Source organism: Magallana gigas, chromosome 1 (genome assembly GCF_963853765.1).
Source record: "Magallana gigas chromosome 1, xbMagGiga1.1, whole genome shotgun sequence".
NCBI classification, from domain to species: Eukaryota; Metazoa; Mollusca; class Bivalvia; order Ostreida; family Ostreidae; genus Magallana; species Magallana gigas.
The window spans coordinates 15,973,126-15,986,461 of record NC_088853.1 but is presented as its reverse complement, the minus strand read 5'-3'; the positions used below and the strand labels follow the sequence as shown (position 1 = coordinate 15,986,461).

The 13,336-nt window shown below is 33.2% G+C and overlaps 2 protein-coding genes across 4 annotated transcripts in view; one reads left to right on the top strand and one right to left on the bottom strand.

Moving 5' to 3' along the window:
• Nucleotides 1-3,959: 3,959 nt before the first annotated feature.
• LOC105345590 (E3 ubiquitin-protein ligase TRIM71) lies at nt 3,960-6,488 on the bottom strand. Of its 2 annotated transcripts, none has more exons than XM_066084196.1 (2): nt 6,366-6,488; nt 3,960-5,713 (listed from the first exon to the last, which is right to left on the bottom strand). In XM_066084196.1, the coding sequence occupies exon 2, from the start codon at nt 5,703-5,705 to the stop codon at nt 4,038-4,040; it is 1,668 nt and encodes a 555-aa protein (XP_065940268.1). In that variant the 5' UTR covers nt 5,706-5,713; nt 6,366-6,488; the 3' UTR covers nt 3,960-4,037. The 2 variants fall into 2 exon arrangements, with proteins under 2 accessions (XP_065940268.1, XP_065940276.1); XM_066084204.1 differs by having other exon boundaries at nt 3,960-5,716; nt 6,366-6,450.
• A 6,655-nt stretch (nt 6,489-13,143) lies between these two features.
• Nucleotides 13,144-13,336, top strand: part of LOC105345591 (D-beta-hydroxybutyrate dehydrogenase) — a 53,756-nt gene continuing 53,563 nt past the window's right edge. Inside the window, exon 1 of one of the 2 annotated variants that reach the window (XM_066084191.1) lies at nt 13,144-13,242. The gene's annotated coding sequence lies outside the window, so the exon portion shown is untranslated. The remainder of the gene's footprint in view (nt 13,243-13,336) is intronic. The other variant, XM_034466017.2, reaches the window with a different exon arrangement.

Here is a 13,336-nt window from a genome sequence, read left to right as displayed (position 1 = left end):
TCATTACAAAGTTCATCGTATAAAGGTGGGATCGGAGTCTCACACCAATGACACAGTAGCACATCTTGCCTTCACCGCCGGAGATCCATGGTCTGATACTTTATCAAGTCGAAAAAAATGACCTAAAATATTATTTACAAATGATTCTCTATAAAGTTAAATGTGACAGCTATTGAATATTAATGAACCTTTATTTATGCAATTTATACAATAGTGCATGTAATTCTTTATGATACGACCATATCATCTGACAATAAATGTAATATAACACTCTATTGATTAATAAATCGTTTGTTACGTTTGAAAAATCAGATACATGATAAATATTTAACGTGCCAATCAATGTGGAATGTGTACATAATTCAGCCCCAGATCTAATTTATCGAATTGATTTTCTTTTAAACGATGGGTTCATGTACTGTGTAAAGTCAAATATATGTTTTACGAGGTATATAGTTTTATTTTCCTGTCGTGTATAAATGTAAATTTAGAAAATAGCTGCTATAAAAGTCAATCCGAAAAATGTACAAACCTTTATTTTTACGTAGACCGTCTAAAACTAGCTTGCTTTTCCTGGTTAATATTAATGGTTGAGACCACATAATAACAATTGAGAGGCCAAAAAAAGGGTTAGCAAATATTGACATTGTAATCTATTGCATTGAACATACGGGTAATCAATGAAAAGGACATACTGGTAATCACAGGATGGGTAATTATATATAAAACGGGTAATCATACAAATAAGTAAGAACTTCTTTATAGCATTAACTTCTCCCCATTAAGAAATGGAGTAAGTGAAAGAAATACCCCCATTCTGTCTATTTTATGGTTTGATTTTTGTTCTTCAAATATTGGGTTGAGTTTGATGGGTACAAAATTATTCAGTCAGTTTTCAGTGGATAGTCAGATGTACTTTTTGTTTGTTCGTGCCTTTTTGACAATCAAATATTGAAAAATCTCCTAAGTAAATGAAAACTCAACAATAATTTGCATTTGTATTATTTGACAAGTCTGGATTTTTTTCAGTATATATCTGATCATAAATACATATATAAACATGCTCTTATATATAACACCAGGTCCTATACATATGACAATATGATTAATTTATTTAACCTTATCCTGTGATGTGTCTTAATTACGTCTGAAATCTTATGAATTAATTCAAAAGATATGCTTATCAATAATTATATATGTACTATTCCAACAGCACAAACGTCATTCATTTAATGATAAGTTTCCCGACAAACTCAAAAACGATTATCTATATTTCCTTTTACAGCTAATCGTGCTAACCAGGAAGAAATGTTTAACTTGATTTTCATAAATAACGATTTAAATAGTACGATGCTGATAAGCTTTTTTAAAAAATTGGTGCCTCTTTGTGTTCATCTGCTCTACGACTTCATAAAACAATGCATACGTTCTAAAGGGTGTTAAGAAAGTTCGTTCTGGTTGTAAATTGACAAAAATAAATTGATAAAAGCAATATTTCTGTTTCAAATTCACACTGGTTATACTAGAGAATTTTCTCTCAACATATCATCAGTTATCCTCCCCTATGTGCACTCTCTGGTGGTGTCATTGAGTGTATGTCTATTACGTCATCAAACAATATGACGAGTTCGGTAAAAAAGCAGACGTCTTGCACAAGTGTCGATACTGTCAACGAACGAGCCAAGGCTTTGGCTTTATTAGATGCAGGAATCGGTGTGAAGGATGTGGCTAAACAACTGTGTAAAAGTAAGCGATGGGTAACAAAGTGGAGACGCAGGCGAGAGCAAAATAAACAGCTCAACGACCAACCGAGATCGGGCCGACCATCGAAAATAGTAGGCGTAGTTAAAAGGAAAGTCGAGAACATAAAATACAAAAGAGGAAAATCAACAAGAAAATGCAGCAAGGAACTCAAGAACTCGTGCTTTAATGTAAGTCATAAGACTGTGTTTAATTATTTACGGAAAGTAAAAAAATGGAAGGCATTTAAGCGATCAAGAAATCAGCTTCTGACGAAAACACAACGACAAAAAAGATTGAAATTTGCTCGTGATCACAAGCACTTGACAGCTGAGGACTGGGAGAACTACATCTTCAGTGACGAATCTTCAAAATATCTGTTTCATGTTCCGAACCGACAAGACGATGTTGTGTGGGGGTCCCAGTCAGATGAGGTACCCGACGTCAGCTGCGTCAAGTCAAGCGCCAAAGTCATGATCTGGGGTGCAATGGGAGTAAACGGTTTGTCAAAGCTACACATTGTTCCATCCGGCAAAACTATAAATGCAAAACATTATGTGGATAAAATTCTTCATAAAGAACTTAAACCTGCACTGAATCGACAAAAAAACACTGGCAGGATTGATGAACGAAAGTTGGTTCAATATCCAGGACACGCTACGTTTGTTCAAGATGGTGCGACACCTCACACTGCCCTAGTAACACAGAATTGGTGTAAAGATAATTTACCAAACTTTATTTCGAAAGAAGAATGGCAGGGCAATTCCCCAGATCTAAACTGCATAGAAAATCTCTGGAGTATTCTGGACAGTGAGGCCTACAAGGATCCGCGCCCGACATCCATGGACCAATTACGCCGCCGTCTTCAACGAGCATGGAGGGATATACCTCAGAAACATTTGATTTCTTTAATTCATTCAATGCCTAACAGAATTAAAAATGTACTGAAAAACAAAGGTGGTCTATCTGGTTATTAAAAATAAAAAAACTTACAAACGAGTTGTTTATTAATGAATCTAGGCTAAAGTAAATCACGGAACGAACTTTCTTAACACCCTTTATAACTGTTGCCATAAGTGTCCATGTGTTCTATTGATATTTTAATGGTGTTCATTTTAACAATCAAATGATTTCTTCTGCGATTCATGAAGATATGAAGGAAGCAATACTGCACAGAGAAATAGACCTCAATATGTTAATTTTTATCTGCAATGATCTCTAAAATTCAAAACCTGTATGAATCATAAACAATGCCTATTTTTGTGTTCTTCAGTGTTATTCACTAGTTTTCTGACGGTACCTATCTTTGCACCTCCTAGGTGATATTCAGAGTTTGTCCAAAATATCTTTATGCAGATAACAAATTACAATTATTCTAAAAGGCAAAAGGTACTATATAATGGAAACCAACATGCTAAAAAATGAAAAGGTTTATCAAGGCACCAAAGGGCATACATCTTTTTTGTCTTGTTTGCATTTGATTAATATATTACTAGACAAGTTCCACGATACTGCTATTATAATGGTTTGTCTTGATATTCCTACCAAAACCTCTTCTGGTTCCCACATATGTCGCTCAGGGAAAATGATTGCGGGTTACATTCTTTTTTACAGTAAGCCAACATTATTTGTACATTTAATTATGTAGGGTTTGTGAAGATGTTTCGCCGCAAACCAATATGTCTGTTATTAATTGTGCATTTCCGTAAGCTTATTATGTAAGGAATAGTCTGTAAAACTCTGACTGTTGGCTTTTTCTAATATATTTTACAGTGTCCTAGAGCCTTCAGCTTACCAAAATTGGAAATGCTGATGGATATCTGTGAAGATATTTGGAACGTTTCTCGAATAATTCCGTAAAATTTTCATTCACACACAATATTAGAAACCTTTTAGTAAATTCTATACGATTGTTGTCAGAAGCTTCTAAAGATAAATGCACGTATGGTTAAAGTGACGTTTTATTTTTTTTCAAGTGAAAAAAATGACACCCCAAATAATACCGCGATATTAATGGTGGTACCACATATGTGAAAATGAATTATAAACACAATTTTCTCTAACAGTTAGAAATGATGAAATATCTTAAGATCCTTGAGGTGTTCAACCTCAACCCGAACTCATGTAGTCTGATTAAAAATAAAATTTTAACGCGTTTGGTTTGAGTACAAACAGAGTATATTGTCGTTATATTACACAAACTCATTTCGTATAAAATATACTTTCAATGTCTTTAATATCATTCAAATCTAATACATTAAAATAAGAGCAAACAAATAATGACGCCATATCTGGGTTTATTCACAATACTGGATTTCTTTGATTTTACCAGAGCGAAACTCGGCTACAAAGACGGTGCCCTTAGGTCCCACACACAACCCCCAGATAGCGTGCAAATGACAGTTGTCAATGGAACAAAGAAATTGTCCGTCCTGATCAAGAATGTGAATACAGTGGTTGTCACCGTCCCCTATCAGGATCCGACTCTGGCTGTCTGTAGAAACACCAACTGGAGTAAATGATTTCTTGTTGCTAGAGATAGGACCAGTGTATGTAAACCGGAGTTTCCCGATGGCATTGACCACCACTACTGCGCCAGCTTCTTGGTCAGACACACAGATGTCTAGATTCTTGTTTTCTTTGATATACTTGATGTAACCAGATGAGTATAGAGGCTCCCCATTGTCATTGAATTGGACTATCTGTCTTTCTGTAGACCCAGAGTAACGAACACTTCTCGCTTGTGTTTTATCGTCACTACGCATAATAACCAGTATGTCACCAAAGGGGCTACTGCAGACAGAGAGAGGCGACCATCCTGCTAGTCTGATATGCTCTTGTATTTGTGCATCCTTCATTATGTTCACCGTTTTATCGTGGTAATCAATATAAACAAGATCTCGGGCGCTGGTCACTGCTATGTCCTTTGGATCATTCCCGGACTTAGTTTGGGTGGACTTCACAATCTCTCCTTTGAGGTTAAGGAGTCTCATGATTTTGTCACAGCCACAAGTCCATATATTTTCATCATTCAGACATGACACGCTACGAAGTCCATTTGAGCCTCCATACTCGGTCTTAATGTCGGTAATGATTCTTGGTTCATCAATTAGCGGTTTGTTTGCTGAAAAGAATTCCGATCCTGGAGAATTAGCCATGTAATCATATTCTTCTTCTGCGATAGTTAACGCTGATAGAGATCCCATCAGTGAATAGATCTCTTCTTTGTTAATTTTCTGAGGAGTGAAGCGTGGTAAGGTAGCCGACAGTTTAGGAGGAAATCTTCCGAATTCCTCATTCCTTGATTTGTAGGCAGAGAAGAGGCTGACATCATTTGTGCTCATCAATTTCTTCAAATCAGCAATTTTTTGTGTAATTTCAGAAATAGTGCGCTGGATTTCATCTTCCTGTTTAGTAAGAACCCCTAAGTATTTCAAATTCATTTCTTCAAGATCCGATTTCATAAATTGTATTTTGAGGTCTATATCTCTGTGCAAGTCTTCGCCATGTCTGTCAATTGTTATTGTTAATTTTTGGGAGTGTTCTTTAAGATCAGCTTTTTGAGCTGCGAGGGTGGATGAAATCTTCTGATACGTCGGATAAATGAATTTCTCTAGTTCATCCAGATCTTTCTCTAACTCATGTTTTTTGCTTTCTAACCTGTTCAAAATATCTACTACATCATGAGTTTTGTGTTCTTTAGCTGAAACACAACGTGTGCAGATAGGAATGTCACATTGTTCACAATATAGGTCACATATTTTAAAACAATGTTTTTGACACTTCAAAGTACATCCTCGCTTTTTGAACGGCACCACTTTGTGATCTTTGGACTCGTCGGAAATGTGTTCCCCCACGCATAATTTGCACATATGTTCCTGACAAAGATCACAGTACAAGAGGACACCGGTAACACCACATAGTTTGCATCGTAAAGCGTCCTGTGCGCAGAGTTCATGATCCATTGTCAGATCTACTGAAAGAAATTTATACTATATAAAGAAAACAGTGCAACATTTATACTTATAGCGTGTTCAGTTGTCAAAGGAAATGCATCTCCTTAATTTAAGTGTTTCTTAAATTGTGCAAGTATTTTGTCATTTCACATGCAAAAGACTACTTGTAAATAACAAAGCATGCATGCTCTTATCTTCTTTGTTTTATTTAATTTTATACAAAAAAAAACAAAAACAAAAACAAAAAAACCAAACAAAACAAAAAAACTCAGCATGTATCAAAACATATGTATACACAGGATAAATGTTCTCCAAACGTTCTGTAGTATGACTGAATGACAGAGCCATGCTATCAATGTTTGTTTTTTTTAGTTTTCTTTTTATAATAATTTATTGTTTTTGTTCCATACATACCAATGTTGACATTAATAAATTTCATCAATTTATTTTTTAATTTCAATAAATAAATGTTATCAATCTTAATTCAGTGAACGTCCAATTACTTTACAGTTGAGTTATTTTTGACAACTCAGCAACATGTTAGCGGGATAAATAAAGCAAAGAATCCAATATATTGAATTTCATAAAAAAAATGTTTATTGGTTATAATAATAGTTGTAAGCTTTCTTTTATAAAATAAAAAATACACCAGAAGAAAAAAATACCAACCCTTATCTAATCCAACATGGCGATGCCATAATTCGCCTGTTCTATCTTGCCCTTAACATGTATACCTGTAAAAAAAAAAGTCACGTGGAAAGCTTGTATAAATATTTTATAGGCAGATTAAGGTAGAGGATTTAATTTCTTTTCTTGTATCATCTTTGAAAAGAAAACTTTCGAAAGGTCTTTAAAACCCACAGTTTGATTAAGAATGTTAACGCTAAACAAAGATGGCTGCCAACTCGAATAAAAAATACACGGAAATGTATTATAAACAAAGATCGACAAAGATGATTGACAGCCATTTCATCAGAGGTTATTTACTTTACGAATTTTCAGGATATTTGATTTCCTTTTATTTCTGTTTGAACAAATTTTCCCCTACTATTAGGTGTGTTAGCGCCCATACATATGTATGGTGTTGATTTTCATGTGTCGTATTTGTAGTTTGATTGCACTATGAGTGGGTAACGGTGCATAGTGTTATTAACTGAATAGCATCAAGAAAATTAGATTATTTAAAAAGAAAGAAATTAGCAAATACGTCACAGATTTGCTAAACATGTATCATATTGGTATGAAACAAATGCAAGCACGTTTACAAAAAGAACTAATACATACATTGTATGCCATTTTATTCGTTCGCGTAAATTCAAATTTTATAGATTTCTTAGGTAAGTTTTTTTTCCAAAATTCCCGAACAACTTTATTACAATATTTTTTTTAAATGGTCAGCTGAGATGGATGGAAAATTTAAGCGATGGTTGTTTGCTACTGTAATTAATGACGGACGATCGTAATCGTGAAGCTTTCGTAGATTTAATAGCTTGCAGCTGCGCCACATGGTTTGTGAAGGTGCGAATGCAAACGTGCCAACTTACAGTGTTTGGGCATTTGAAAATTCTAGATCACAAACTCATCATTCCAAAAAGGATTGTAAAATAATATTTGTTTTCCCTCGGACTGGAATGTCACATTTTCATTGGTTTAAACATAGCACGTGATTGCCTCATATATCTCTATATTTGTTCTGTGAGAAATAATATTAGGCAATATGGCCGTCTTTGGTCGACGCTTCGCTTACTCATTTCGACATTTCATAGTATTTTATACATAAACTGCATGCCGTAAGTTCTTAAAGTATTTGGAGTAGTTGCCCTTTGAAATTCTTTAAAATTAGAGTAGTTGCCCTTAGAATATTGACGTCACATTGTTTTGTCTGGAGCAGAACAAAATGGCAGCGTCGAAATTTGCTCAAATCTCTGCAGAGGAAAGGGAGAAAACATTTAAAATTGAATAGCAACAAAACATTGTAAGTAAACATGGGTGAAGCAAAGAAATTGAAAGAGTATTTGTAAGGTGAGATTGAAAATTTTGAAGAGTTTAAATGAGTTAAATTGGAGGAGATGTAAGGCATCTTGTACATGGCTTTGCGTAGATCATCGCTAATTGTGAATTAATATGTCGCTTGAAGGTCCTCGAGAAAACAAAACACTTATTAGGTTAGTTACTGACTCACTACGGAAATATATTGGGTTGATCAATCTCATAGAAGGCTCGGCTTCGCCTCGCCATCTATGAGATTGATCAACCCAATATATTTCCGTAGTGAGTCAGTAACTAACCTAATAAGTAATGATATATATACTTTAGCTTAATTGGATAAAACAGAGAAAAATAATATATACATTTTTTTTTAAATTAAGGATTGATGGATTATTTTTATATGTAAAAGTGTTCAAAAGACTATATATGGTATGGGCCTAAAATGGCCCCCTAAAGGGAATATCATTATTTTACTGTAATTCTTTGTTTTCGTTGTACATATATAATATATTATATGTGATGTTTTACTTAATGTTCATGTTAATTCTAGTGCCCACAATTTAGATATACCGCATTGTAAAGACAACTTTTTTCCCGCCATTTTGTGCATTTTAGCATAAAAGAGCATGTTTTCTAGCAGTTTTTCTTTCAGGAAACATAGAGCAGATGCTTGAACCAACAAAATATTTTAATCAGAGATGTATCTAGTTAAGTCTAATAAGTGACAAAAAATTTGTCCTGGTTCAAGCATGAGCTTTATATTTCCCACTCGTAAAAAGATGAGAAAACTGTCAATTTTCGTCTGATTTTGATTGAATTATAGAAATTGCTTAAACTTCTGACCTCATATACAGCATGTGAGTGAAAATAAATCAAACTAATATGTGAAAAATATATTTTTATATCAACTCTTCTGAATTATAACATAACATTTTATTGTACCCGAAACACTTTAAAAAATAGTGAATTATGGGGGCCAAATTTAACTCTTAATCATATATAGTTCTTTATTTGTAACCTTTATATTGGTATCAATAGTATAATACTCATACATTTTTTCCCTAAAAACGATTATCAAAATTTGACTATCCGTCTTTTTTAAATGCCGTTTCGACAAAATAAACGCGATTTTCGGAAAGATCAATATCTTTTATAAGACTTGGCATAAATAAGTACGATAAAAATGTTTGCTAGGCCAGTTGATTTTGTATGTCGTTTTAATGTCCCTGAACACTTGAGATTACAACATGAAAATACGTACTAAGGATATAAATCAGGATTTTCAAGTATATTAATACAATTGGATGCAGTTTATAACATTTATTGCGTCAACTAAGGAAAACTAAATATACTCAAGATATCATTAAGAATACTTAAAATTATGTAACATACTCTCTCTCTCTCTCTCTCTCTCTCTCTCTCTCTCTCAAAATTACATCATTGTTGAACTACACATTTCAATTTCTTTTTGTACACTATTTTGGGAAGAAATGCATAAATTCAATAGAATTCATTGCCCATTCTCAAGAACAGCTTACATGTATCAGTTTCACATATGAAGAGGGTGAGTACAAGTGTTTTGACATTTGTCCCTGAACACTTGAGATTACAAAATGAAAATACGTACTAAGGATATAAATCAGGATTTTCAAGTATATTAATACAATTGGATGCAGTTTATAACATTTATTGCGTCAACTAAGGAAAACTAAATATACTCAAGATATCATTAAGAATACTTAAAATTGTGTAACATACTCTCTCTCTCTCTCTCTCTCTCTCTCTCTCTCTCTCTCTCTCAAAATTACATCATTGTTGAACTACACATTTCAATTTCTTTATGTTCACTATTTTGGGAAGAAATGCATAAATTCAATAGAATTCATTGCCCATTCTCAAGAACAGCTTACATGTATCAGTTTCACATATGAAGAGGGTGAGTACAAGTGTTTTGACACTTAAATGAACTTCCAACCTTTTCTCAAGCTATATTTTATTACATAATAAATTATGCATCTATATCTAAAAACAAAGGCAAGTACATATTCACAAGTTTGCTATTATCGCTCAGTATTTTAAGAGAGGTTACATACAAATAATTATATAGATAACGAATAACATTCTGCACTTTAATATTGATTGCATGTGTACTATAGAATAATTGTCATAAAATCTACAGACCTTAGGCATGGCGTGTCCTGGTGTTTAGAGTTCTTCCTGTTCTTGCCGAATGTCTGGAATCACGTGATAAGCTTGTCGCTATTATGAAGTGGAATAAGGAAATATATTTTATATTTAATTTTTACGAGTTTTGCAAGCTCATGTAGCATTCGTTTCCTGTATATTTTAAAAAAACTCTTTTCTTATGGCATTTAAGAAAAAGAAAATATTATTGTCTATTTTAACAAACGCACGGTAACATAACATGTTTGATATCAAGGAAGATAGGTTCTTCCATAAAGCATGTGATATTTTCCCTTATAATTTCTAGAAAGCGAGTGCCAATGTAAAATGTGGTATTCTTTTACAGCACAGTTTTCAAAAGTAAAGCTTCGCGTCGGTTGACAATGGTTTCATCTGGGTGTCAATTTCAACTTTTACCCTCCCAAACAGGCACTATTTATATTATGTAATATAATATTAACAACAATTATTAGTGTCTACCCAATTTGACGATAAATAAAATCCGCAAAAACCGAGTCCGTATGTTTTTAAAGTGAAGTTTTTTTTTATAGCATTGAATGATTTATTTTTGACGTCGTTGTGTCAATAACTGCTGTCAGGTGGGCAGACAAACTGAATAACGCGCGTTATTTGTCTGCGACGTTAAAAATAAATCATTCAATGCTTATATTTACATTCTCTTATTGATGAAATCAGTTATTTACTTAAAAAACGATATAAATTGCAGATCACGGACGGAGTAAATTGGTAACAGCAAGAATAGCTGTTTTATAAAACCGGTTTAAACTGGTTATCACATTAGACTGTTGAGATGAGATCGACGAGCATGAAAATATAATCCATGAAAAATAACTCTTGAAATTTTGCTTTTAATTATAAAGTCAACTTTTTCGTTGAATAATTGTAAAACATGGCGTTTTGACAACATCTGTAAATTTAAATAGATTTTTTCACCGCATCACAGAATTGAATGGACAAACATAGTAGAATGTAGATATGTGTTTTTACATGTTCATATAAATCGTTTTGTTCTGACAAAAAAGATTCAGTAATCCACATACATGTAATCCCAGCATTCTCTCTGATGGCCCCTATTTAAGTATATTCCTGTCCAGTAAACGAGAACACGATTATTTTTTATTCATACAAACTTTATGAGAAAAAAAATCCTCACTTTATGTAAGTTGTATTAAAGTTGCAAGTTAGGACTAACCATAATAAGTCTAAAGTCTACAACTTTTTGTTAGTGAACATACTATTTGTTTATAACACTTTGCTAATAAAAAAAAATATTTATTTAGTTAAAGAAATGTTAAAAAAAAAATAAAAAAAAAATAAAAAAAAAATCCGAAGAAACCAAATAACATAGTCGCTTGTATAACTACATGTATACGTACTTATATGATATTACAATACGATATATGAATAAAACGAAGAATGGATTTTACAACTATGTTGAAAATAAAATTATGTGACAAGTATACAGATCTCACAATAAAGTACTGAATTAAACATACACGAAGAAGTCACTATCGATCGTTTAACATTGATCTACAATTCAAGATCCTTTTTACAAAATATGATATCTGTTTACTTTGAATATTTGATTTTCTTTACTTAGGTTTAAAAACCTCACACACAAAGAAATTGTCTTTATGGTCGAAACATAAGCCATAAGAATTTATTGGATTTTGACTATCACTGTGATTGTCATATATTTTAATCTCCGATCGTAATAATGCTCATAATACTTCAAGAATTGTTCGACATTCCTTAAATAATGATTACATGTACATCACTGTTTAAGGAAATGCATATGCAGTTTGTTTTATATATTCTGTTAATGCCAACAAATGTTGAATCATGGAAAAGATATTCCCCAAATACTGATATAAACACATGTACAATTAAACATAAGCTGCAAATTAGATTATTGTTGATCGTATTACAATCATATATTTCTATTACATAAAACAGTAATAAGTGTTTTTAAAAATGTTCTTTTTATACTGATAAGTGGTGTAGACCATGTCTAGCAAATTTGGCGCATTTAGAAAATTTGGCGCATACCTATTGTTGCGCAAATTTAAGTGCTATTACATTAGCGCATAGAAATTTAAGCGCACACAGCTTTTATTAAAAAAAAAAAAAACCAAGAAAATTTTCATGTTTGATCAACGCCCAAATATTATTTTGTATTTACTCAACTCACGTATCCAGGTAAACCGTCGATTCTGTGTTTGTTGTTGGTAAACAAGTTTGAGTTGTCGAACTTTGAATTTAACGAAATAACTAGGACAACAACAGAAAAGTTACAAAAATTAAACAGATCGAATATTACCAGCAAATCTTTGTACGAGTTCCGATCACCGCGCGCGATCAAATACACATGTAGCAGTAAACGTTTTTCATTGTACTCTCTCTCTCTCTCTCTCTCTCTCTCTCTCTCTCTCTCTCTCTCCATTAATTTGTATCGTGGATACATTTGCATCCATTACTCTTATCTAATGTGTTGATTAATATTTCTTGTTTTTTAAATTTCATTTTGTAGGTGGGGGGGGGGATATGAAGACTTTTAAATTCACATTAAAACACGTGTTCTTATTACACAAACGCATTATATATTATATATCAGGTACAAGGAACATTGCATCCAGGATTAACAAAATCGTTTAAGATTTAATCGGTATGCTTCAATATAAATTAACTTAAAGAAAATTATTTCGTTTTGAAATACATTTCTTTAGAGAATACTTTTGGGGTATTTTCTTTGACGCCGTGATGGTGTTTTATTCCTTTCTGCGATACACCGTCATGGTAGCAAGTGTAAGACACCTTAACAGGCGTTTGGTCGGTCTCGAGGATTGAATTGGGAATAAGAAGACCAATACCTGTTATTTGTTTCATGGGTTTCTCTAGCTGTCCTCTCTGTCCTCTCTCTCTCTCTCTCTCTCATACTCTCTTTTTCTTTTTTTTCTCTTTTTCTCTTTCTTTCTTTCTTTCTCCCTCCCTTCTTCCTCTCCCCTCTTTCTTTCTTTGAATTTCTTTCTTTCTCCGTCTGTCTGTCCGTCTGTCTGTCTGTCCATCTGTCTGTCTGTCTGTCTGTCCGTCCGTCCGTCTGTCTCTCTCTGAAATAAAAAAATAATAATATGTTTTTAATTTTGTCATTGCTAGAGTAATAAAAACACGCATATTGTGAATAGACTATTTTCCTAATGCACAAAGGCACACATATAGCACTTTGATAAGATAAATACTGCATTAAACTGCCTGAGAAATCTTGGCTGTGGTTAAGATTTTATTAGCGCTTGCGCAAATCAACTTCTCAATGTTAGTGCACTGACATACATTCCGAATTTAAACCAGCTTACGAGTAAGTACGTGCATGTGTGTCGCAGTAATGTCATTTCATATTTGAAGGGGTCAACGATCGTTTTTTCGACGCCATCCTCATCAAAATGGCATTT

Bases quoted from the DNA above. Each gene is read 5' to 3' on its own strand.
- LOC105345590 (XM_066084196.1), bottom strand. From the start codon at position 5,705: ATGGATCATGAACTCTGCGCACAGGACGCTTTACGATGCAAACTATGT.